The sequence below is a fragment of the Petaurus breviceps genome, unplaced genomic scaffold (genome assembly GCF_028583685.1).
Source record: "Petaurus breviceps papuanus isolate PSGF00001 unplaced genomic scaffold, PetGlider_PUasm1.0 174, whole genome shotgun sequence".
Classification (NCBI taxonomy): domain Eukaryota; kingdom Metazoa; phylum Chordata; class Mammalia; order Diprotodontia; family Petauridae; genus Petaurus; species Petaurus breviceps.
Genome location: NW_027185761.1, coordinates 65,706,814 through 65,734,325, shown reverse-complemented (window position 1 = coordinate 65,734,325; position 27,512 = coordinate 65,706,814). Strand labels below are relative to the sequence as shown.

The following is a 27,512-nucleotide window of genomic DNA, read 5'->3' as shown; positions in this document are numbered from 1 at the left end:
CTCTCTCTCTCTCTCTCTCTCTCTCTCTCTCTCTCTCTCTCTCTCTCTCTCTCTCTCCATCCCTCCATTCATGTAATCTACCTACAGCATAAATGGAAAGTGAATATATATGACAGTTAAATTCAGAGTGGTTGGGGAAGGAGGCTACTTACCAATCAGAGTCAAGGATCAGGAAAGTCTCCTTGCAGAAGATAAAGGAAGAGGGGCCATTCTATAGGACAGAGGTGAGGAAGGAGTGAATTTCAGGCAAGGGGAACATCTGTAAAGGTGAGAGAAGGGAGGTGGTGGTAGTGTGTGTGTGCATGCGCACGCGTGTGTGTGTGTGAGAGAGACAGATAGAGACAGACAGACAGACATAAAGCTGGCTGTATAGATTACTGATTGTGGGAGAGAGAGTCATGCACAGTGAGGCTGGAAACTGTGCAGTACATACTTTATCCTGGAGGGAGTTGTGAGTCACTGGACTTTATTGAGTAGGTGAGTAGTATTATTAAATGCTTAAGGAAAATCACTTTGGCAACAATGTATACTTGGGCAGGAGGTAACTTTGGCTGAGTCTCTCACATGTGTCAGATAAAAGCTTATAGTATACTACGATGGTAGTGTATTATAGAGCACCAGACTCTGAGCCAGGAAGACCTGAATTCCAATGCTTCCTCAGACCCACACTGACCATGTGCTCCTGCATTAGTCACTTACCCTATACAACTCTCTTAAGGCAGCAGTTCTCCACATGGTTGTTCTCAGAACTTTGTTACACTCCAAAATTGCGCAGGAGCCTTCCCAAAGAGCTTCTGCGTATGTGGGCTGTATCTATCGATGTTTACTATGTTATAAATGAAAACAACTTGCTGTGATTGTGAGAACAGTTTGGACTGCACATGCCTCCAGAGAGGGTCTCGGGAACACCTGGGAGTCAGTCCCCAGATCACACTGTTACATCCAATGCTCTAACTTTAAATGACGTCTTAGGAGACGGCAGGTGCCCACCAGTCCTTGGACTCTATACGGCCTGTCCTTCATGCCTGGCGTGCCCTCACTCCTCATCTCCATCTGCCTCAGCTCCAGCTCTCTCTCCTGCAGGAAGCCTTTCCTGATCCTCCCTCTGATCTCACACTATCCCATATTCATTTTTCATATTCTGCCCAAATGTATACATGTTCTTTTTGTCTCTCCTGGTAGAATGGAAGCCTCCTGAGGGCCAGAGTCTTTGGATCCCTGGTATCTTACAGAGTGCCTGGAACCAAGTAGATGCTTGATAAATGGCTGATTGCTAAAGGTTCTGATCCAGGACCCATCAATTAAGGCTGTCCTTGGGGTTCACTCTAAGTAGGTCTCACCTCTAAGCCTGGTGAAGGGGGAGATAAACTGTGAACAGCAGCCTAACTCTCTGTACCCACTGAGGATAGTCCTGTTACAGAAAAGCAAAAAAGACCTCTTCACCTGGTCTGGCAGGATTAGGCCAAACAGAGTCAACAAGCATCTATTAAGAGCTAGGCATTGTGCCAAGTACTGGGGAGACAAAGAAAGGCCAACAATGTCCCCAGATAGCTCCTACCCTCAAGGAGCTTACAGCTTAACAGGGAAGACAATGTGCAACCTACTGTGTACAAACAAGACACAGACAGAATAAACTGGAGATAAACAACAGAGGGAAGGCATGAGCATGAAGGGGGACCCAAAAAGGCTGGGATTTTAGCTGAGACTTGAAGGAATCCAGGAGGTGAAGATGGATGGAGCATCATGGATAGAGTGTTGGAATCTGGAAGGCATGAGTTCAAATCCTGCTTTAAACCTTTAGCTCTATGATTTTGGACAAGTCACTTGATCACTCTATGCCTCAGTTTACCCGACTGGGTAAACCAGGGATAATCACAGCACCTACTTCACAGGTTTTATGAGAGGCCCAAATGAGCTCTATGAAGTGTGTTGGAAACCTTAAAGCACTATGTAAATGATATTTGGGAATGCAAGCTAACTTTCCTGTTTTTTCTCCCTCCAAGTAATCCAGGGCCCTGTTTCCATTTGCTAGAAAAAGGCAAACAGCCTGGGATCTGCCCCTCTGCCTGGCACGAGAGGTTGGAGGTCCAGTGCCTTCCTTTTCCTCCTTCTCTTGTTTTTTCTGACCTTTCCTAACCCTCTGGGGCCCACTCTGAGGGATAAGATAACATGGGCCTGGCGCTTCCCGGCCTTTGAGACCTTCATGATTCACAAGAGCTGAGATTATTTAACTACTGATCATGATTATTTAAGTTGAAAGACTATTCTGCCCTAGCTCAGAAAATGTTTGTGTTTCCATTAGAAACCTCCAAACCACTGGCTTATTTGACTTACATCTCCTACTATTCCCCAAACTGGGCCCACAGCAGACTTTTTTTTTTCCATTTAAGACACTTTCCTCATCACTTTCTTTTCTCCAGGTACTTTTGGGAAACAGCCTCAGGGACTTAGTAAACATGCCCCAGACGTGGCACTCCTACCCACCATCGTGCAGCCCCTCCCTCTGCTCCAAGAGGATCTCTCTGTAAGGATCCAAGGAAGGATCCTGGCCCTCAGGAAGCTTCCATTCTACCAGGACAGACAAAAAGAACATGTATACATTTGGGCTGCTGTTAGTTAGCAGAGTTAGGCTGCTGTTCACAGTTCATCTCCCCCTTCACCAGGCTTAGAGGTGAGACCTACTTAGAGTGAACCCCAAGGACAGCCTTAATTGATGGGTCCTGGGTCAGAACCTTTAGCAATCAGCCATTTATCAAGCATCTACTCGGTGCCAGGTGCTCTGCAAGATACCAGGGATCCAAAGACTCTGGCCCTCAGGAGGCTTACGTTCTACCAGGAGAGACAAAAAGAACATGTGTACATTTGGGCAGAATATGAAAAATGAATATGGGATAGTGTGAGGACAGAGGGAGGATCAGGAAAGACTTCCTGCAGGAGAGAGAGCTGGAGCTGAGGCAGATGGAGGTGGGGAGTGAGGGCATGCCAGGCATGAAGGACAGGCTGTATAGAGTCCAGGGACTGATGTGCACCTGCCCTCTCCTAAGGCAGAATGGAAACCTTTGTCATTTAAAGTTAGAGAAGTGGATGTCACAGTGTGGTCTGGAGGGTGCGTCTGTGGGAGCCTGCTCGGTCCCCCTTCTGCCTCTAGGCATTACTTTGAATGGTCCTAGGCCTGGATTGATGTCCTTCTCTCTACCGAGCTGCCTTCCCTCCTCTCTGGAACAACCTCCCAAGTCTGCCTCCTCCTTGAAGCCTCCTATGCTTGATGCTGCAGATGGTGATCAACTTACTATACCCAAACTTCCAGGCCTGGCTCCTTTTAGCTACATCCAATATTCTCCCTGCCATCTGGCCAATTACCATTGGCTTATGTCACCACAATGTACACATGACAGATGTGTGAGACAGGTGTGTGCTCACCCTCTAAGTCTGTGCTGCTGTTCGCACATCCCTTAGCTGCTTACACGTGCCAGGCAATGGTGGGCCATGCCAGGATCCCAGAATCCCTCAGTCTACCTTCTGTCTGAACAGAAACCTCCTCTCCATCTCTGCTTCCAAATGCTCACCTGGCCTTGTTTCCTGGGAAGTCCTCCAGTGATGGTGAACCCACGGCCTCCCGGGCTCCCGAAGCGCTGGCTGGCTCTCTCTCTTATGCATGCCTATGTGTGTGTGTGTGTGTGCATACATTCATTTATGTGTTTGTTTATTTCTTTATTTACCTCTTTGAAGCTTCCAGCCATTGCTCCCAGTTCTGCCCTTTAGAGCCGATGCATCAGGGTAGAGCAGATGTGGTCTGGGACCTAGAGTCAGGAAGATCTGGGTTCAATCTTGCCTTTAGACCAAGGGCTCTGAACCTTTGCTGTATCATAGGCCCCTGTGGCCGTCAGGTGAAGTCTATGGACCCCTTTTTCAGAATAATGTTTTCAAATGCATAAATTATGAGGGAAGTCAATTATATTGAAATGCAGTCTTCAAAAAATCTTTGTTTAAGTTTACAGAGGACCCTGGTTTAGAATCTTTGCCTTAGACTCTTACCAGTTGGTGTTTAGCTCTGCGAGGGTCAGTTCTTCATCTATAAAATGGGGCCTCCCACTCACAAGACATATTCGTATGTTAGCATACATGTGTCCAGTCCATTGTGGGGGGTTTGATATCATTTTAGAAGAGAAGCATCTCCCATAACGAGGGAGGAACAACAAAACCAGCAGATTCTGCTGGTGACTGGTCACAGGGCAGTGAAAGGAAATGAATTTAGAAGCAAAGTCACTGTTCTGCAAGTTAGCAGTGAAGCACCCTTGGGCAAATGACTTAACATCTCCATGCCTCAGTTTCCTCAACTGTAAAATGAAGGAAGTAGACTTCACGACCCCTGATGTCCATCATGGCTCTACTTCTCCTATGGGATTGCTCCTGGCGGGCTCTGAGATATATCTTGTAGCCCGAAAGCTGTGATCCTAAGAGAACCTGAATTGGCCATCCAGGCCTCAGCCCTTCAAATACCCGCAGGCCGTGATTGGATGTCCGTAAGTCTTCTCTTCCTGAGGTTAAACACCTACATTCCCTTCAACCTACACTCTCATGAACTCAAGCCTTAAACTCCCCCATGTTGTCTCTAGGTGATCAGTGTCCTTTCTAACATGGAGTATCCAGAATATGGTTAAATGACTGTTGGCACATGAATGGAATGGAATGATATTACACTGTAAAAAAGAACAAAAGTGGAGAATTCAGAGAGCTAGAGGAAGGCATATCCTAACAGATTCACGTGAAGTCAGCAGCATCTGGAATACCGCATGCACAGTTAGTATAAGAAAGTAAATAATAAGAAAAATAAAGTGAAACAGAAAGCCATTATTATTATATTGACAAAACTTGGACCCAAGCAAAGAGTTAAAAAAATTGTACTTCCTCCTTTCATTGGAGAGACGAGGAGCACAGAAGGCTGCATGTGCAGTCAGTTTCGGTCAATGTGTGGGATGGCTTTTATTTACCATGTTCCTTCTTAAATCTTTGTTATGAGAAGTCTCATTTCTCCTAAGGGTGGAGGGAGGGATCCATTCACACAAGGTTGTGGTTCAGTCTCATCTGACTTTTCATGACCCCATTTAAGGCTTTCTTTTTTTTTGGAGGGGCAATTGGGGTTAAGTGACTTGCCCAAGGTTACACGGCTAGTTTTTGTGTTAAAGGTCTGAGGCCGGATCTGAACCCAGGTCCTCCTGACTCCAGGGCCTGTGCTCTATTCACTGCGCCACCTAGCCACCCCTATTTGAGGCTTTCTTGACAAAGATACAGAAGTGGTTTGCTATTGCCCTCATTTTACAGATGAGGAAACTGAGGCAAACAGTATGAAGTGACTTGCCCAGGGTCACACAGCTAGCAAATGTCTGAAGCCACGTTTGAACTCAGCTCTTCCTGACTCCAAGATCAGCTCTCTATCCACTACACCTCCTTAGCTGTCCTCCTAGGGAATATAGCAGCGCGTGAACCAGCAAGTACGTATATATGACCGTCTGAGGACAAAGAAAGCACAAAGGCCTGGGTGGCAGGAAAAGGCTGCCTGTAGGAGGGAGAATAGGAGCAGAAACTTGAAAGAAACCAGGGATTCTAAAAAGGTAGTGCCCAGGAGGGGCTGCATTGAAAACAGGGAAACAAGCTGTGCAAAGGGAGGGAGTTAGTTGATACCTTAACCTTTCCCTTAATCTTTCTCAGCTTCAGTTTCCCAATCTGCAAAATGGGGATAATGGTAGCATTTAATCCACAGGGTTGTTTTGAGGATTCACAGGCAAAAATTCAAGCACTTTTAAATTGTTTTTCCTGTTGTCATTAAGCAGCAATTCATTATTCACTAAAAGGGCTGGCCTGCAGCGTATGTGAAGAAGACTGCTGTCCAAAGGAACCTGGAAAGGTCGCCTGGAGAGAGATGGTGAAGGGCTTTCGGTTCTAAGGAGCTTCACTCACACCGCCTGCCGACCCTCCTTGGCCGGTCTGTGACCTGACGGCCCCTGCGGCTCCATGGCATCCTCCCTGGGAGGACAAACGGCTGCTTCCTCCCCCAAGTTTGCAGTGTCCTCCCCTCTGGGAAGACCCTTCACTCCCCTTAGGGCCAAGGCTCCAGGGAGCCTTCTTCCTTCTCTTCTCCAGAAGCTCCCCACCCAAGGCATGGCTCCACTCACACTTCCCTTTACTACCCAGCTGTGTTCTAAATAGCCTCCTCTGCTCTTGATGCCCCCTCCTTTGCCACTTCCTGTCTCTGCTTTCTAGCTCTGGAACCATCATCAAAACTGAAGCAGGAGATGCAGCATTCACAGCCTCAGGGAAGGACTCCCCAGAAGGACCCAAGGAGACAGAGAAGGGAGAAGAAAATGAAAAGAGATCTGAGGAAGGAAAGAAGACAAAAGCACGTGAAACTAGGAGGTAAGAAGAGGCGAGAGATGAGGGACAGCAGGTGGCGGCCCCTCCTGCATGTGGCCAAGAGGATTCTTGACCAGGCAGGTGCTGTCTTGGATGGGTTCTGAGATAACTTCAATTCTGAGACTTTGCTTAGATTCAAGGACGACCTGCGCTGCCTTAGACTAATTGCATGAGCCTGGACAAGTCACAGCCTTGCTGAGCCTCAGTTTCCTCAGCTATAAAAGGGAATGATAATCACACCTACAGCCATATTTGTCATGAGGACCCAATGAAATAACATATAAAGGGCTTGCAAACTTTAAAAGCCTTTATAAAACCTAGCAATTATTATTATTGCTGTTGTTATTTTTAGCTCGAAGGGACCTTAGTCCTTGTCTAGGAAGTGACCAACCCTGGGGATCACACAAGGGAAAGGAAACAACAGTCCCTGCTTCCAAGCAGCCCTCAGACTAATGGGAGGAGACCACATGCCGATAGCCGAGGATGTTCAAGCTCCATACAGGTTGGTTTGGGGATGATCGACAGAAGGAAAGCACCAGCATAAAGGATGAGGAAAGGCTTCTTGGAAAAGATGCGATTCCTGACAGGAAGCCAGGAGGCAGAGAGGAGGAAAGAGAGCATTTCAGACCTCCCTAGCACATGCTCCTGGATCATCCCTGAAGAAGCTGGGGCCCACACTTTACTCTGCACTCAGTGGCAGCTTCCACACAAAGTGAAGCAAACTCAAGGAGAAAAGAAATACAGAGATGCCAAAATGAAGGCCCACCTCCTTCGTCCCCCTTGAGATCTGTGGCATGATACCACACAGACAGCCGTGCTAGTGGGCTGAAATATTCTTTCCTTACCAATCACTCAAATTAATGTTTTGTACAAAATTCCTGAAGGAACATGACATAAAGTCTCTACCATGGCTGTGTAGTCCTCATTGCTAGAATTTTCCTGTTGAGATGAAATGGTTATCTTTTTCATTTTTACCCAATGGTCTTTGTTTAGCCTTCTGAAGCAGGATGGGTCAAGGGGACATAGAGCAAATCTATTTCCTTTCCTACCTATAAAACCGCCTACATGTGTGAATTATGCCAACGTGCCCCTCTCCTTCCATCCCTTCACCTTGCTCAGAACTGACACAATTTCAAGATACTCTGCTATCTTCCTTCCTGTCCTCTGAACACGTCCCCCTTGAAATACAGCATCCAGAATTTAACCCTGGACTCCAGAGAATGACACAGCTGATAAATTTCCAATGAGGAAAATGTCAAAGCAGTTTTTTTAAAGCTAATTTTGACCACATAAGTCCCTGTAGACAATTTCACTCCTTTTATGCCTTTAATTTAATTTTTTTAATTTAAAAAAAAGCATTGCTCTCTATATAATTTCTTGCTGATTCCATCTATAATTGAGCCTCTTAACTTTTCCTAAAGGCAGCTGGGTGGCACAGTGAATAGAGCATCAGACCTGGAGTCAGAAAAACTCATCTCTATGAGTTCAAATTTTGTATCAGACACTTTATTAGCTGTGTGACCCTGGGCAAGTCACTTAACCCTATTTTCCTCATTTACACAATGAGCTGGAGAAGGAAAGGGCAAACCTCTCCATTATTTTTACCAAGAAAACCTCAAATGGGGTCACAAAGAGTTGGGTACAACAGAAACAGCTGAACAGCCACAAAACTTTACAACTAGAGATTGGGGCGTCAAGGATGAGATATGACACACAGAGAGAAATATTGTATGGCGCTGTTATCAAATATGTTACCAAATGTTATCAAATAAACAATTTTGCATTGTTTGCTGCTTACACATTTTCCATCCATCTAGGGAAGATTTAAAGAATGTTGAATGGTGTTGAGAAATTCTGAAACGAACAATCTGTATAGTAAGCATGTCAATATTTCTCTGTGTACCCAGACTCTGCAAAAAGAAAAATCATGGTTGAAATAAAATGAGTGTTTTGCCTTTAAAAACGGTAAAAGAAACTGCTGCTCAGTCTACAGTATGTTTTTACAGTGATGCAAGCAGGACCTCATGGCTTTTTATGCACACAATAGTTCATAATCTTTCCCTTCCTCTCCCCTAAATATAAATCGTCCTGCTCCACTCCCTCAGAGATGGCTCAGTATTATTAAATAAACTGCCCTTAAACTGTTCTGTGCTCTGGTTTACTCAATCCAAATTACAATGTACTTAGAGGCCTCCTTGAAAGAATATTTGTCTTGTATTTCATTGACTTACAGTGAGGAATACACTGATGTTTATCTCTCTCTTCCAATGCACTTGCCTCCCCCTTCCCCTCCCTACCACCTCTCCTTGGAAGGTCACTTATCCAAAGAGTGGTCCTTTTGGAAAGGTTTCCAGATCCCAAAGGCCAAGGAAATAAGGCGCTAGATGAAGCTGCTGCCCTGATTTACTATAAACTTCTTAAAAGGAATCCACATATACAGAGACTCAAAATGAGAGCAGAAAAGTTGCCTAAAGACCAACAATGGATTTAAATGAAGATAATCAAAAGGAATCTTCCAATGTCAACCACATGGGCCAAGAATTCAGATCTATGTTAGAAAGTTGTCCACAAAGTAAGCCTGGGAAATCACAGAAAAGGCTCACAAATGCACACTCCAAGCTCATTTGATTATAAACAAACCTTTTTTTAAAAGAAAATTATATTAATTCAGCATTAAATAACCAGTGGTAAATACTTGTTATTCAGCCTGCCTTTGGAAGTCATAAATTAGTTTAAATTGATTTATTCACGAGAGCAAAAACCCACAGATACATTCTAAGCACAGTATCTCACTACATGCTGGTCCCTTTAGCCACAGATATCAAATTCATCTCCCACAAATTAAATAACTGGGCTCTGGTTACTGGAATGCAAGTTTATTAATGGGCATTAATAAAACCAAACATGCAAAATGAAGCTCATAATGGTCTCTCGGTAAAATCTTCTGCATCAAAGTATACATAACAAAGCTAAGTCATTATGAAATGTTTCAGCAGAGGGCTTTAGATATTTAAAAATTAAATGTATAACCTTAGACTCTGGGGCCTGATGCAATCAGTGGGACTGAAACATATGGAGGGTCTCACCATCTACTGGGAAATCCCTCTACTGATTGGACATAAACTCCTTGAAGGCAATGATAGTTTGGCTTTGGTCTTTATATTCCCAGAAATAAGTACTGTGCCTGGCATACAGTAGGTCCTCAGGAAATGTTTGTTGATTAAATATCACAATGTGTGCATCTTTAAATCAGGGACTGTTTTACTATTTTTTCTTTGAAAGTCCCAGACTGCAACACAGTGCCTACCACAGAGTAGGAGCTAGGTAAATGGGTGTGGAATGGAATAGAATGGAATTGATCTTTCCTGGATATCTACCATGAGATTGACCAATCCCTTTGGTGTGTGTGTGTGTGTGTGTGTGTGTGTGTGTGTGTGTGTGTGTATGTCTGGATAAATGTATGGATGTACGTGTATAAATACATGGATGGATGCATATATATATATGTATATATATATATATAATGTCTCATTTGATGTCGATAATCAGGAGATCTTAAACCAAGATATCTCTGTGGATGCTTCTTTCAAGGGATCTTGCCAAACCTTAGACTGTTTTCTTAATCAAGAAAGAAAAAAAAATGAATGCATGAAGGCTTTGTATCACCCACATATTTTCATCAATCCTGTGACTATGAAGATGAAGGCTGACATATAGATTGGTATAGATACTGGCTTGTATATAAGGAGACATATTTATGCATATATATAGGTGCATATGTAAAAACATATGTCTTCTTCAAATTAAATTCAATAAACAGTTTAAGTGCCTACTATGTATAAGGTATTCCTGTTTTTCATCAAGTCTGTTCTCATTACACGTATATGAAGACAGTTCTCACAAATTTTATAGTGATGTAAAAATAGTGCAGTCAATATGAATGAAAGAAAAATGAATGATTGAAAAATAAACATTCAGTTTGTGCTGATTATGTGTCCAGCACTGAGATAGGTGCTGGGATACAAAAATAAAAGTGAGGCAATCTCAGCCCTCAAGGAGTCAATGGTCAGACAATACCTCTAGGGGTCTGTGCTAAACACCACAGATTGGTCACTACACTTGTGGATTACCTGCTGATAGACTTTGTGCTGACTCGTGATTGCTCTTCTCTTCATTCGTTTGGTAATGGTAAGGCCACCAACGATCTTTGGCATATTTCGGCAGTTTATTCTTTATCCAAAAGCTTACAAGTGGGGTGAGGGAAGGTATGGAGAGAAAATTTGGAACTCAAAAGCTCGTGGAACTGAATGTTGTGAGTTAAAACTAAATTAATTAATCATTAAAAAAAAAAACTTACAAGTCAATCCCTAAACCTATCTTGGTAGGTTCTTGTATTTTCTTTGACCTTTATCCAAAAGTGTCACTAGAAAGATAAGGCATGCACTAGAAAACTGTTGGAACTATAACCTTCGCTGTGAGGGCAATGACCACTCCAAAAAGACCTGCCTAACCATTCCCACAGGAAAAAGAAAAAAAAAATGAAGAAATCTCACCGATCCAGATGATGCAACACAGTTAAGCAGACAGGGTTGAGTTCTTCCACTGATACCTATAGCTTGGAGGGACATCATAGCTGGACAATGGACCAGGCCCACAATTAAATAGAAGGAGGAGTCTAAATGGTGGCCAATACTCAATGATTCCCAAACTATCGCTTCACATAAAACACCGCCTATTAAATATCACTATGCCCTCATGGGGGCCTGGTTCATCAGTCACATTCTCCAAAGAATCAAAATTGTCAGGGACCCAAAGGGCAATGGGGAGGTGCATGGTGGCGACGATATTTCTGCAGAATATTAATTCAAATGATTTGTTTGCAAGAAGTGGCATAGAGAGCATTGTCATGGGCATGTATGATGAGAAGTCATACTGCCACAGAGTGAGACTATGGGTATCCATGGAATATCTGAAGTCTCTGGAATATGAATGGGAAGATGGGGACAAAGATAAAAAGGGAGGAAGAGGTAAGTAGGGGTTATGAACAGAACCATCAGATGGGAGATCCAGCTTAGGGAAGGAAGTGAAAGAAACCAATTGCAAAAAGTCTCTTCTGGTATTGAGTCCATTTGTGGCCTTAAAAAGTTGCACAAATTATAACATATATGTTGTGATGATTACTACCACCACCACTATTAATGTCCCCACTTCTACCTGTACCCCTACTATGGCTGCTGCTACAGGTATTATATCATCTCTTGTATTTTCTCTTTTTTACCACAGTTTTGATAGAAACACCATGTTATTATCCTTATGACATTCTTTTATATTGAACATTCTGTAGACTATTTTGCAGTCACATTAAAAAAGAAATGCTTTCTATAGCTGAATAAAAGGATCAGCATGTAGGTTCATACTGAGTAAGCTTACTGCCAAGCATCCTCAGTACAATTCTTATAAGCGATAGGGCAATGGTAAAGATATATACCTCATCTTATTCCTACATGCTTTTCCCCCCTCTCATAGGTTTCTATTTTGATCTCACTAGAGATTCTATGAGATGAAAAATCTATTTAATATACTTTTGGTGGAGTTATCCACTTTAATGTCATCCATGCACATTAGGGAATTAATGTCTTCCTTTGACTCTCAAATTTTGAAGTCATACTTAGCTCTATGTAAGAGAAAGATCATTATAGATCTAAAGAATCACAACAGGTATAAACTCCCTAAAAAATGTCATGATTTAGATTATTTTTGAAAATATTATGCTAGTGGCAGATTTTAAATAGAGGATAATTTTTTATCTGTTGATCAAATACTGCGGCACTCTCACGACCCTTGAACCAACACTCTTTTTGCATCTGTTATCTTTATTATCATTATTATTACATCTTCTGCTATCATCAGTACCATTATAATAATCTTCATGAGGTTACTCCATATCCAAATTTGAGAGGAAACCATGAGACACAAAGTGTCAGCACAGGGGACTTGCTTTCCGAAGCTAAATTCTAAAATTTGGGGTTGGCATATTTGAATGCTAACCCTAAAAACAGGTTTTCTGTGTGTATGTGATTGTCACCAACCATGTGACCACATTAGCTATGTTGTCAGCAGAGTCATAACTATGGCAGTCATTGAGGCTTAGCAACATAACACCAAAACATACGGGTCACAAACATTAACCAGTTGGCTCCTGCGGCAGCAAAGATACTTTGGGAGTGACTAATTTTCTCAAGAAATACATTTGTTTGGGGGGTGGGGGGTGGAGCCAAGATAGCAGCTTAGCAGTAGGAAAATTCCCTGTGTTCCCCCCATAACCACCTCAAATACGTATAAAAATGACTCTAAACAAACTTTAGGGCTACAGAACCGATGAAGTGAGAGAGAGAAACAAACCTCCTGCTGAAGACAGCCTGAAAGGCCAGCAAGAAGGGTCCATCACAGTACGCGGGGAACAGAACCCAGTCCCCCCTGAGTCCACTGTTTTAGCTTCAGAGCAGCCCCCAAACAGCTTAAGCTAGAGGAATGTTGGAAGACTGGATCACCACCAGCTGTGGTGGTTTCCAGAATTATAAACCCATCAATGCCAAAGACAAAGTGAAAGGTCAGTGTGGACTTTGTGGGAACAGGGGGTCTGGAAGTGTGGTCAGGCCTCTTCCCCTGGAGGGAGAATTGGCTTAGGCACAGCAGCCTCCTTAGTGTGGCTGCTTCAGAGCTCCTGGCCCATAGATTGTAAGGGGACCAAGCAACCATTTTGAGGGGTAATCGCTCTTGCTTTAACCCGCTTGGATCTGGATCACTCTCTACAGTGGAGGTCCTGGGCTACATGACCAGTGATCCAGAGCCAGTGGAGGCCTCAGAGAGGGCAGCCAACTAATAGCTCTGGTAGCTGTGAAAACCCCAGCAATTTGGGACAAAGCTCTCCTCTCTGGAAGCAGAATTCTACTGTGGGAAAAAGCTCAAAAGTCAAGTAATTGAGTGATAATATGATCAAGCAAAGGAAGCAAAGCAAGCACAGCAATCTGACTTTAGACTACTATTTTGGGGACAAAAAGGATCAAAGCATGGAACAGGAGGAAGACAACAAAGTCAAAACTCCTGTACCAAAAGCTTCCAAGAAAAATATGAGTTGGTTATAGGCCATAGAGGAGCTTGAGAAAGATTTAAAAAACCAAATAAGAGAAGTGGAGGAAAAAATGGGAAGAGAAATGAGAATAATGCAAGAAAATTATGAAAAGAGAGTCAACATTACCTGACTGAAGAAAATAACACCTTAAAAATAGACTAATTCAGGCCGGGAGTAGAGTAGAGTATGGAGTGAGTAGAGAAGAGTATGCAGTGAGTAGAGCATGGGCCTGGGAGTCAGGAGGACCTGAGTTCAAATCCAGCCTCAGACACTTAACACTTACTAGCCATGTGACCTTGGGCAAGTCACTTGACCCCAATTGCCCTGCTCTTCCCCCCTCTAAAAAGCAAAAAATAAATAAATAAATAAAAATAGACTAAATCAAATGGCAAAGAGGTTCAAAAAGCCAAAGAGGAGAAGAATGCCTTAAAAATCTAAACCTGCCAGATGGAAAAAGGATGTCAAAAGCTCACTAAAGAGAATCATTCCTTCAGAATCAGATTGGAGCAAATGGAAGCTAGGGACTTTATGAAAAATCAAGATACTATCAAACAGATCCAAAAAAATGAAAAAAATAGAAGTCAATGTGGAATATCTCATTGGAAAAACCACTGATCTGGAAAACAGATCCAGGAGGGATAATTTAAAAATGTTTGGACTACCTGAAAGTCATGATCAAAAAAAGAATCTAGAAATTATCCTTCAAGAAATTCTCAAGGAAAATTGCCCTGATATTTTAGGACCAGAGGTCAAAATAGAGGTTGGAAGAATCCACCAATCACCTCCTGAAAAAGATCCCAAAAAGAAAACTCCTAGGAATATTATAGCCAGGTTCCAGAGTTCCCAGATCAAGGAGAAAATATTACAAGCAGCCAGGAAGAAAAAAATTTGAATATTGTGGAAACACAATCAGGATAACACAGCATCTGGCAACTTCTACATTGAGAAACGTAGGGCTTAGAATATAATATTTCAGAGGTCAAAGGAGCTGGGATTAAAACCAAGAATCATCTACCCAGCAAAACTGAGTATCATGTTTCAGGGGAAAATATGGTCATTCAATGGAATAGAGGACTTTCAAGCATTTTTTATGAAAAAACCAGAGTTGAATAGAAAATTTGACATTCAGATACAAGAAGCAAGAGAAGCATGAGAAGATAAACAGGGAAAAGAAATCATAAGGAACTTATCAAAGTTGAACTATTTACATTCCTACATGGAAAAAATGATAATAGTAACTTATAAAACTTTTCTCAGTATGAGAATAGGTGAAGGGAATAGAAATATACATGTGTGTGTGTATACACACACACATACATACATACATATGTCTATATAGAACTGTAGATGGGCATATGAATACATATGCGAGTGTGTGTGTATATGTGTATAGGTATACATAGACAGAGGGCATAGGACCAATTGAATAGGAAGGGATGATACTTTAAAGGTGAAATTGAGAGGTGAGAGAGGAATATAATGAGAGGAGATGGGGAGAGAAAGAATGGGATAAATTATCTCATATAGAAGAGGTAAGGGAAAACTGTTACCATGGACAGGAAGAACAGGAAGGCAAAAGTGAATGGATCAACTTTACTCTCATTGAATTTGGCTTAGGGAGGGAATGACATACATACTAAATAAGGTATCTCATCCTACAGGAGAGTAGGGGGGAAGGGGATGAGAGGGGGGATGACAGAGGGGAGGGCAGTTTGGCAGGGAGGGAAGTTACAAGCACCCACTTTTGAAAAGGGACAGGGTCCAAACAGAGGATAGAACAAGTGGGGGGTGGGATAGGAGGGAGGGAAATATAGTTAGTCTTTCACAATATATCCACTATGGAAATGTTTTGTGTAGCTACATATTTACAACCTATATTGAATTGCCTATCTTCCTAGTAAGGGTGGATGATGAGGGAGGAAGGGAAATAATCTGGAATTCACAGTTTTAAAATCAAATGTTTAAAATGTGTGTGTGCGTGTGTGTGTGTGTGTGTGTGTGTGTATAACATGCAACTGGGAAGTGAGATATACAGGCACTGGGGTACAGAGATCCTACTGGAAAGTTGGAGGGGATATGGGGGAGAATATAAGAGAGAGCAGATTGGGGGAAGAGATATACAGTGGGATCACTGTTTTGGGGTGGTGGGTAGGGAAAGATGGGGAGAAAATCTGTAACTCAAAATCTTGTGGAAATGAATGATGTAAACTAAAAATAAACATAAAATTTAATTTAAAAAAAAGAAATACATTTGTTTAATTATTTATTTCATTATTTTCACATCACAAATTACACATTTGATTTGAGGACTCACTTCATTCTGATTACCTGAAGTGTTTTCTTATTCTTGAACCCTAAAATCAAGATTGTTAAGTGCAGCCCTGATAGAGAATTCTGTTTCTTTTATTAAAGTCAATCAAACACGTTTGTTCCAGGATCTAACTACCTGGTTGACTGGCATAACAGCTCATTTCAATCAATATATTTGTCCTTCTAGATCTGTAGTGCAGACAGTGTAGAGATGAAGTCAAGTATAGCCAACAGGAGGAATTTCTGGGGAACTTACATACTGAAGGCATTTTCCATTGTGCCTAATAAAGTCATGCCTTGTTGCCTTTTGCCAAAGGAAGCAGAGTGGACATTTTTATTTATTTTGCAGCAGTAAGAGATGAAAAACACTTCAGCAATATTATGGCAAGCAACCAAAAGAGGTCTTACTTTAGGTGTTCTTTGAAATTCTGAAGGTGGGTAGGGAAACATACAAGTAAAAGGAGTTTGTAGGCTTTAGAAAAATAAATACAATTAAAAAATATGAATGCTACTCTTCACCAAATGGTCTATTAAAATGGATGGTATATTTTCATTGGATAATTGGTCACATTTCCCAAAATTGTTGAAAGGATATGTTTTAGTTAAGAATAGAATGAAAACATCATCACATTCTAATTCCTATTTTTTTTTTTACAACAGCAAATGAAGGTGGTCACAACTGAGAAAAAAAAGTGGACAAAATACTGACCTATGAAATCACAAGAAACGACTAAAGATAGAATCCATCAGTTTAAACAAATTTAAATTTATAAAAATCAATGCATTTTCACTAGTCAAAGGATTATGGATTAAGAGACACAGATCCATCTAATCTAACCCTCTCATTTTATAGATAAAAGTAGTTATGGGGCTTATCCAAATGTTAACACAATGAATGGCAAAGTTGGAATTGGAACCAATGTCCTCTGACATTACTCTAATATTTTTTCCACTACACCCCAGTATTAACATATTGACTTATATCATAATTATAGGGCAAGACTTTTTTATTTTATGCCTAAAATTAAATTTCTATTGGTTCTTACATATTCTTTTATTAAGCATATATAGCTACATGACAAAAATGTGTCTATATTCTTGGAGAAACTGAGGCAGTCAATAGAAAATAAAGGTTTGGTATGTTCTTGATAGCATATTTTTCAAAAGATTCCATTCCAAATTGTTTATTGATCAAAATGTTCTGTGTTTAACCTTCACCACACCCCACCACACCAGGCAGACTGGGGCATTCGAAGGTCAGTCTTCTATGTCTAGTCACTTATATATTTTGACTAAACCCACGAAATTATTTTCAAATGAACTCACATCTAGTAATGCTGACTTTATGATACTTGTCAGATTCACATTATATTTTAATGCCTTTCTTCTTCATTCTTAAACTTGAAAGTAAAGAAAGGCAGGAAAAATAGAGAAAGAACAAAAAGAAAGAATGAAAGAGAGAAGAGAAAGGAAAGAAATAGGGAAGACTGGGAGGAGATGAGAGAATACTTCTCATTCAATGCCTTTGGTAAAACTGAGCTTCCTTCCTTTCCTTACTTGGCTCCTCAAAAATGATAAAATTGAACCCCTCTTGGAGTTACTTTCTTTTTTTTAAAAACAGAAACAGGAAATCGATCTACTTAGCTATGTCATTATCCTCAGCCAAAGATGAACCATTTTCATTCCAAAGAACATATGGAAACAAAGCTTTATTGAAGAAATAAAAGATATTGGTTCCTGTCTTACCCCTCACCTTCCTCTACCCCAAGGGTGTATTTCCCAACCTTTCCCTGCCAATTCTTCTACTGAGAGCCCTATCTCAGAGAGCCCCATTCTACAAAAGCGATCCAGAGGCTACTTTCTGGTTATGGACAGGATGTAATGAAACAGATTCTCCTATTTCTCTTTACCTTAGGTGCTAGCTGAAATTACCAGAGAAAGTAGGAAAACACAGAAATGAAAAGGGTTTAGAAGTTTCAGAAAATTAAATCCAATTTGATACTAATATAACTCTTCACCAAGTGTTCTATTAAAGTAGACGATACATTTGTAATGGTTTATGTAGCCATATAGCCTAAGGCTCTATTCTTCTCACAGCTTTCTTGGAATACAAAATATTGTTGCAAAAAATGTTCGGTACCTGTGTAAATTTCACATTACAGAGTTTGCTTACCTCATAGACTTGAATTTTGGCACAATACAATTATATATGTGCATACAATCATCATATATACTCATGTATACGTGTATATATTTATATTGGTGGGAGGAAGGAGAGAGAGAATGTAATACACTTATTTAATCCTACCAACAAAGGAAAGAAGTAGTTGACTCAGCTACCTGAGTGTCAGACTCCAATAGAAATGCATCCCAGCCTGTTACATTTAGAAAACCAGAAATTAACATTATCTATGTTGTAATGCATTTTTAAATTTATTTTGTTCAACTCCTCCAAATTATATTGTAATCTGGTTCCTGATGCATTCAGGATTCTCATAAATGAAACCACAGGACCAGCCACCTACACCCCCCCACACACACACATCGTATTCAAGCCCCAAGAAAAAAATTCCATCAAATCAAAGGAAACATGGCCTAATGGAGAGACTGGAGTCTGGCAGATCTAGCTCTAAGTTCTCTCTCTGAAACACACTAGTTATGTGACTGTCCACAATGTGACTGTCCTTAATGATCTCAACAATGTTGTAAGTCTGAAGGTTATACATAAATTGCCAATCAGCACTGATTACCACCCCAGGATTTCCCTAAGCAGAGGCAATCAATGGGCTTACACCTCACTTCCATTTTAAAAACAAAACCAAAATCCTCCAAAGACATTGCAAGAGAGTTCCCTTTGAAATCTGCCTTTGGCTGAGGGACTGCCTATACGGACAGTCAGAGATCTCTGATGGGTTTAAGGTAACCCACCAAATATTCTATGGAAGAGAGGCCTAACCAGATATTAAGAGAGATCCTGCATTATCTTAGCTCTCTCTAGAGTTATAATAAGGAAATCTCTCTCCTCCAAGTTCCATCTTGACCCAAGCTACATGATTCTATTAACATTATTCTTGGAGAGTCTGATCATCCATGACCTAAGACATATTGACAAACTCAATGAATATCACCTTCAAGGCAAATGATAAGAGGTTATATAAAGGATTTCTTAAGTTCTAATTTTGGTTCACAAGATATCACTTTTTTCTACTATGTTATTATATCTCTCTATCTATATATGTATGTATATGTGTACATGCATATATATTTTTCAATTTGATTCATATATATATGAATCAAATTGAAAAAAGTGATTTACTATGAGCCAAAATGAGAACTTAATGAAACAGAAATGTACTTCAAGAAATTATGATTAGAGAACTAACTTTATCCAATCATTCTGAAGCCTTTGTTCCTTCACATTACTTTTCTATTTTCCTTCTATTTCTTTTTCTTTTCTGAAGGGTGAGTCCCTGCCCCCCTCCCCCTAGTCCTCATCTCCCATCATTAGCTAAGCCAACAATCTCCAGAACAGCATAGAAGATGTAAGACACTGGACTTTCTGCTAAATCAAACGAGAGCGAGCCGATGGCACTTACTTCATCTCCAGGATTTCCTCGAGCTGTTTCCTCCTCTCTATTCGTAGGTTGGCCAAATGTGCCTCTTTTTCTCCCAGGGACTGCTGTGTTGAGGCTAGGCGGGCTTTGGTAGCATCCAACTCTTGTCTGGTCTTTTCAAGGGCATTCATCAGCTCTTCTAACTGAAATGCAGACATTGCCATGATTGGGAGTTAACTAGATGACAATCATTTGCTTGTCTGCTTGTGTTCTTACAGTAAACCCATAGAAAACCATGCAAACCTTCTAAATCAGAGCTAGACTTCATTGAAGACCATTCTTGTTTCCCACTGATTAAAAAATGTGTTTCTAATGCTCAGAAATGACCAGGTTTCCAATGGCCCCATTCAGTTGTTTTGCCCAATAACTTTTATAGAAACTATTTAACTTCTTTATTATAAGTGGGGGTGACTGGGCAGACCCAATTCGGTCCTGGACTTGGCAAATGTCTCCAATATTTGCTCACAGTTGGGGTAAAGCAACGTTCAAAATGCATTTTGTCAAGCACGATTTCCTTTCGTTTTCAGGCCCCTGAGTATTTTAAGAGGAAGCTAATCTATGTGTTTCAGATACATTCACATTTAGCCCATCAAAATGTTGGTTTCTAAAAGCCATTGGATTTCCAAGGACCCTCCAGAGGCCTTTTCCTTTGAACCAGGAAGCAATGTTTGGCCAAGAGTAAACAGAATTCCAACCACAAAAGGTTCAAGTTTGGTTTACCCGTGCTGTTTGAGAGGGCCTTAAACTTGAAATAAATGAAATGTAACTTTTATAGGGTGCTAATACACTATAGGGATAAGCTAGACTATCAAATATCCAGGGTTTTTAGCCAGGTCCCAAGAAATTGGACAAGGGGGCCCTGAGGCAAACCCTTACTCCTCTACAAACCATCATGGGCTTTTTAAAGCCAACCTAGAACAAAGACAGCCTGGTTTTTATGATTTCATTCCAAGGTCTGCAAAGGACTAAGTTGGTGATATGCAATCCCTCACCCGGATGAAGGGCTGGATTGACCCTGTTGATTAGAACCCTGTGGTTCCAGGGAGTCTCCGTCTTCCATAACTGATGTTTAGGCCTCTAAGCCATCCTTTCCAGCTAGGCTTGGCAAAAGGAGCTCACCCATCACTAAGATCAACAAAGCTCCCTTCAAAATGTGTCAGTGACATGTTAAGTCCCAATTCATAAATACTTTCTGCACCATTTATGCCATTTTACATGGAATTTATTCAGGATAAGCAAAAAACACACGTCCAAGATAAATTTCAGGCTTTTAAGATTCAGAAAGCCTTTTATTTTGCTACAAGAAAAGGGAAAACTTTGAATCATAAGCATGCAAGGCAAATATAGATTCAGGCCAAAAAAAGGAAAAGGGGGGAAACAGGTTTCAAAATGTAAAAGTCCAAAAAGACAAAGGAAAATTGGTGAATTTCATCAAATTACACCTGTCTGAGGGTGATGGAACCAAGAAGCATCATCAGCCAAAAACCACCGAGTGAGCTGAACTTCCATGCAGTGCCCTAATTCTGATGAAACTTCCCATCTCTCCCCTTTATAGCATTGCTTATTCATGGCTGACGTTGCCCCTGAGATGGATGGTTCATCACCAGTCTCCTCTGGTACTGTGACTTCATCAGCATGGGCATTTGGCCAAAGGCACAGCTCACAACCCAACCTTGACCTTGACTGACCATCCTACGGGGCTCTTTGTAAGTCTTCCCACTACTTCAGCCCAACGAGTTCAGCACATTGACTGACCATCCTATGGGGCTCTTTGTAAGTCCTCCCATAACTTCATCTCAACACATCCAGCACATTGAGGGCTTTCCTCAGTTTCTTCTTTCATCACAAGAATACCATAAAGCATGAGTCATCTCTAGCTCTTACTAAACAACTGGCCTCAAATAAAATGTTTCTTTGATAACATCTTTTTATACTGTATAATCGTGTGTGTGTGTGTGTGTGTGTGTGCGTGTGTGCATACAGTGCCTGGCATTGGCACATAGTAGGCCATAAAAGAATGCTTGTTGACTGATGAATTAGAATGTTTCAGTCTGACCATGGATAGCTATGAACCCCCTCCGTTGCCTTGTAGGTCAGGGAAATCAAACTCAGAAACAGGAGCGACCCACCTATAGCTAAGGCTCCCTGTGGGTTGCGTATTGACTTAGAAAACCAAAAATTAACATTATCCATGTTACATTGTCTGTTTAATACCTTGGCTGTAGGAGATTAAAGCTTCAATGCTTCAGAGACTCTAGTGATCCATGATTTGGAGTGTTCACAGCAAGAATACCAGGACTAGATTGGGCTTTCCTCTCAGAAAGAAGTTTGGAAGCATTCAGAACACCCTTTCTACAAACACAGACCTCTCTCTTCCTCCTCCACTTCCTCCTCTTCTGTTGGGATCTCAGATCCCAGTTCATCTGCGGTGTCTATTCAAGACATGTAGTGACAATATCTACTACTCCAATGTTGGAGAAACCTGTGCCATATTTTCTGGTTAAACTTCCTGGATTTCTCACCTCCTTTTTGCAACTTTACCCAGCAGTGAAAGAAAAAAAATCCAAGAATATCAGTAATCTCATTAGCCTGCTGGAATATTATACATCTAAGTATCGGGCCATGTGGATGAATTTCCAATGCTGTTTGCAATCACCTGAGGTGTAAGACAACATGAATACAGGCCTTCCTACAGAAGAGATAAAGGCCATCTCTGACACCCTTGTTCGCTGATTCCTTCCCTCTGCTATTATCTAAAACGAACCTGCCCACACTCATTTAACATAGAGTCCACTCACTGGGAATTCCATCTTGTTTCCCAACTCAGCCTCTTCTCACATCACAATGAAGAGCTTCCCGGCCTCAGACCTCTAGTATGTCATATATCTAATTTTATATTAATTCAATTTTAACCATTAGATTTAAAAGGAATGGGCTGAAGGGATATCACTGTGCTTTCTTGTAGTAAGGACTATAGGATTATGCCTGGAAGGGCTCTCTGATGCCAATTTGTTCAATGTTCTCATTTGACAGGTGAGGAAAATGAGGATCAGAGACTTGGCCAGGGTAATCACTCATCAAAGTGATTGTATCAGATGCAAAATGTGACCCTGGGCCCTTCCCCTTTCCACTGAACTATGAATCACGTATGTATTTTGCCTTCATTTTATGTCCTTTTCAGCAATCACCACCATATTTTACATGGAGTGTGCATTCTATAAAGATCTATTGGGAGTCAAAATACCTGGAATTGGATCCTGCCTCTGCCACTTAATACCTGACCTTGAGCAACTTCTCTGGGCCTCAGTTTCCTCATCTGAAAAATGAGAGGGTTGGACTCAGTGGCCTGTATGGTTCTATCCAGATTTAGATCTAGGATCCAGTGATCTAAGATAAGATGGCCAATGTTTCCCATCCAAAAGAAGACTGAATATTGGATCCCAGAAGCCATGTGGAGCCGCTAGGGTTTATATTGCAGAGGACTGGAAAGCCTCAGATCTGTGAGTTGGTGAAATCAGTCTGGTTGCTGTGAGATGGAAGAATTGGATTGGGGAGAGACAGAAGCAAGACTATAGATCAGGATGTCATCGCAATAGTTCGGGCAGGAGGTAACCCCAGGAATGGCTGTGAGTAGACAGATGTCAGAGAAGCCATAAGAACAGGCCATGGTCACCAGCTCCACCAGAGGGTGAGAGAGTGGAGATGTGAGGATAATGCTAGATGGGTGGAAAGATGGGGAGGGGTCCTCAACCAGGAAAGGGGCTGAGCAGCAACTTTGACAGGAATGGGAGAAGCTGATTGCCCAGAGGTCTGTTGGAACTTTCTCTCTGACAAACGCAGAGCTGGTGATCGAGACCCAATCATTTCAACCCTCAAAAGAGGGTGGAATCAAGAGGGGGAGACTGGAAACAGGATATGATTTTCATTAAGAAGGATGGATTGGTTGATGGAATGGAAATGGATAGGACTTTGAGGGGATATGACAATTTCCTCCTGAAGTTTGTGACAGAGGAAAGAATGCATGCACCTGGCCTAAGCCAGACTGGAGAATTGGGGAAAGTTGGTTTTAAAGAGTTCAGAGGAGGAAAACCGTGAATCCCATCAATCCATGGTAACCATAAGTTAGGTTACCATGCAGGGCATTGTGCTGGGCTCTGGTGATACAGAGATGACCAAAGTGAAACAGATCCTGCCTTCGAGTCAAGGGAAGCAACAGGCATGGACATGAGTATTCACCAACAAAATGGTGAGTAACCTGAGTGCTCCATAGCAATGACCACAACAGCCATGATGAACCAGCCCTTGTACAGCGCCCAAAGACTTACAAAGCACTGTGCATGTGGCACCCTGCTCTATCCTCACATCCTTCATTATCTCCATTTTTAAGGAGAAGAGACTGCGAGGTCAAGTGACTTGCCCAGGGTCACACAATTGACTATTAAATGTCTGAAGCTGGGTTTTAATTCAGGCTTTCCATCTGTTGTGCTACCCAGCTTATGGGGATCACAAATGTTTTTATGCAGAAGGTGTCATCTAAGCAGAATTATGAGTGAAAAGAGGGAACCTAAGAGGTGGCCTGGAACCTTGGTCTGCCCCCTTTAGGCTGAACCTCTCCTGAATTCAGAGAGGATTGGGGTGCTAAGCTGAGGGGCTGCACAGCGACCTAAAAGCACAAATTAATGTCATCTGTATTTGATTGTATTTTTATTTATTTTGCAAAGTATTTCTCCATGATATTTTAATCTGGTTGGGGCCAGGGGAGAGGGAGGGGGTGTGGATGTGTTTTATATCTCTGTATCATGTAATACTTTTTAATTAAGTTTTCATGTATGCAATTAATTATATAATGTACTGTGCTACTATAGAAACAAATATAATGCATACAGGCATCTATATATTTATATACAGTGCACACACATGAACGTATACACTATGCCAACAGATGTGATACATATTTGCATGTACACATATTACATACATGTAGCACATATGTACTGTGCAAACACAGCACACAGATGCACTTTGTCTACTTCTACATGCATGGATATGTGTATTATCTGTTTATATACATATTCACATGTGCATCTGTTCACAATTTCACTGCTGTGTGATTTCCAATATTAGAAAGTTGCTCTGGGCCACCCCACAGGTTGACTGACTTTTCTCAGGTCCCAGAGACAATTTGTGGTCAAAAAGAGACTCGAGTCCACACTTTTCTGATTGTGAAGCTTGTGCTGCCTCTGCTGATTTTATATGTGTGTTCATGTATGCATGTGTATATGTGGACATGTGTGATTACACGTGTATGTATGGCTACAGACATGGGTGTACGCATGTGCTGATATCTCTAAATATACACATGTGTGCACACAATATGCAGGTACATGTATCTAAGTATAGCTACACACGCACGCACACACACAGATACATCTCAAATACTTGATCCATCTCATATCTATGGATTAATTATTTGGTTGAAAATGGAGAATTAAGGTTAGAATTGGATAATAATAAACACAATAATATGTACCAACATTATTTCATTTACGCCTCACAGCCAACGTGATTATCATCTCCAGTTTACAGATGGGGAAATTAAAGCTGAGAAAGGGTAAGGGACTTGCCCAGGGTCACCCAGGTATTGAGTGTCTGGGACAGGACTGAGCTGACTCCAGGTCCAGCGCTCTGTGCACTATGGCGCCACCTAGCTGCTTCCATGGGACACCACACAGTCCTTCAGAAGGCCTAGTTTCCTAATTCAGCTCTAAAGCCCATTTCTATGGAATTTGGAACTTCACACACATGTTTGTATGTGTATGTACATATACATATATGCGTTTATGCGTTTATGTGTATATGCATGTTTGCTTATTGATTTGTTTATTTTGTTTTAAGTCTATTAAAGATAAGCCAACTCCCAAAGCGGGAATTCTTCACCGACTCCTAGCAGTAACGTTTTTATAAATTATAATCTTTGAATGTTGCCTAAGACTTCAAGAAGGTGAAGTTCCCTGGCCTTGCTCTCTCAGAAAGAGTGTGTGTGTGTGTGTGTGTGTGTGTGTGCAGGTGCACGTGTATGAGTACACGTGTGAGGATGCACACATGTGGTGGAAGATCCATAATGGGAACCATATTGGGTTGGCATCATGTGTTTAAAAATGAAATATCCTCAAGTGACATATGTATAAGCATCGCCTACTTTGAAATGTATTTTTTCAAGTGTTCTTTTCTAGAGCGGCCTGAGTCTCTTTTCTCCTGCTGATTACCGTACACACCAAGAGCCAGTCCAACTACCGATATTTGAGAAACCTCCTGGAGCTAGGCTTCTCCCTGGGCCCTTTGCAGGATGGCACAGCCTCCAAACACATTTCGCTAGCATCGCGGGCTTCCATCCCACTCAAGCTCCACGGTCAGATCTTTTAAAACCTGTTTAAGACCTTAAATCATTAACATATGGAGACTTCAACTTACACATACATTTACTTTCTTTAACTAAATATTTGAAAACCAGCTTCTTTCTCAGTTATCTGCCAAGATCTGTGCTCAGGGCTCTGGACTTCCCCACTTGCCATATTACAAATACCCCACACTGTTCCTCAGCCTGGTTTGGCAAGGGTTGATTTTCAAATATTTTGCTAAAATATAAAAAAAAAAATAGGAGTGTAATGCCAGTTTTAAGTTGACATATATATTCTGTGTTAATGATTTGGAATTTTAACGGGTTTTCAGCTGTGTTTTGAAAAGCATATAGCCCTTCTACTTTAAAATTACTATCGTGATCATGGCTGTCATGGTTTCCTCCTTCACTATCTGACTCAATGTCCAAAGAGAGAAACTCAGTGGTTGGTTTGTGTCAGTACGTGCCATAAAGTTATGGAGCGGTAGATTGAGCAGGAAAGGACCTCAGAGAGCAGCAGGTCCAATCCCTTTGTTTTACAGCTGGGGAAACTGAGTCATGGAGCTGTGAAGTGACTGGTCCAGAGTCTCACAAGTACTAAGAGCTGGGGATTCTAACCAACGATCTATAACTCCAAATTCGTCCCTTTTTCCATTGCCCTATGCATTGGTCTGTGTTACTCATGACTCCACTGGACCCCAAACTGCAAACTCCAGGACTTACTGTGACAAAAATCACCTGAATTATGGAGGCTGGGCTGGGTTTGGTCTTTGGGCCTCTCACTGTATTCCATCTTGTCAGGCCTGCATAAAGACGCACTTGGCCTTAGAGAATCCAGGGTTACCTCTACACTACCCTGAGACAGGACCCCAGGGAAGCCAGGCTAGGGCATAAGTCAATCAAACCCTCTAGGATGTAGAATCCATGACATATCCATGTGACCGAAAAATTCTCAAACAGATCAGAGTGTCATGGGGATAACAAGGCTACGTTGTTATGGCTGTTGTTTTCTTCTTTCCCCGTCTCTGAAAACCATCCCAGGAGGGTCTCACTATGATTCAAATATGACAAATACATCCTTAAACCCCTTCGCATCGTCAGGAGCCAGATGCAACTTTTCTGAGAGTGTTTTTATGGACCTTAATGATCTGCTACAGACAAGGAGCCATAATCTTATTTTTCAATTACTCTTATCTGTCGTTCCTATCTGGCTTACCAGCCTCCCTCAACAGCCAACACTGCCTTAGAGTGACACCTTTTGGAAAAGGCTGAAACTGTCAAATCCGGAAGCTGCTGCCTCTTGGCCAGAGGCTGGAGGCTCTTGTCCCTCACTCCTGGGGAGCAGGGCTTCCCACAGCCCCTTCCAGTGCATTGGAGCTGGCTTATGTGTGTTCCTCCTGCTGCGGTGGCTGCAGACTAAGGCTGAGCCCTCCACAGGGGCAAACGCACCCCTGAAGTCTCTGTGTGTGCGTGTGTTTTCTTGCTTCCTCCTTCCAGGCTTGTTAACATCTCTTCACCCGAGAAGAAGAGAAAGGGAAGAAAAGACAGCAAGCCAGCGACACAAATGGCTTACTGGGCTCGGAGGAATCAGTGGGAGTGCAAATGAATGGCAGTTTGTTATAAAAAAAAGCCCTGGAGCATTCCTAAT

The 27,512-nt window shown here is 41.7% G+C and overlaps 1 protein-coding gene across 1 annotated transcript in view; it reads right to left on the bottom strand.

Annotated features, from left to right (window-relative positions):
- Positions 1 to 27,512, bottom strand: part of ERC2 (ELKS/RAB6-interacting/CAST family member 2) — a 1,053,591-nt gene that overhangs the window by 446,327 nt on the left and 579,752 nt on the right. The window contains exon 12 of the mRNA XM_069084575.1: positions 19,450 to 19,610. Within this exon, the coding sequence (XP_068940676.1) occupies positions 19,450 to 19,610 (161 nt within the window). The remainder of the gene's footprint in view (positions 1 to 19,449; positions 19,611 to 27,512) is intronic.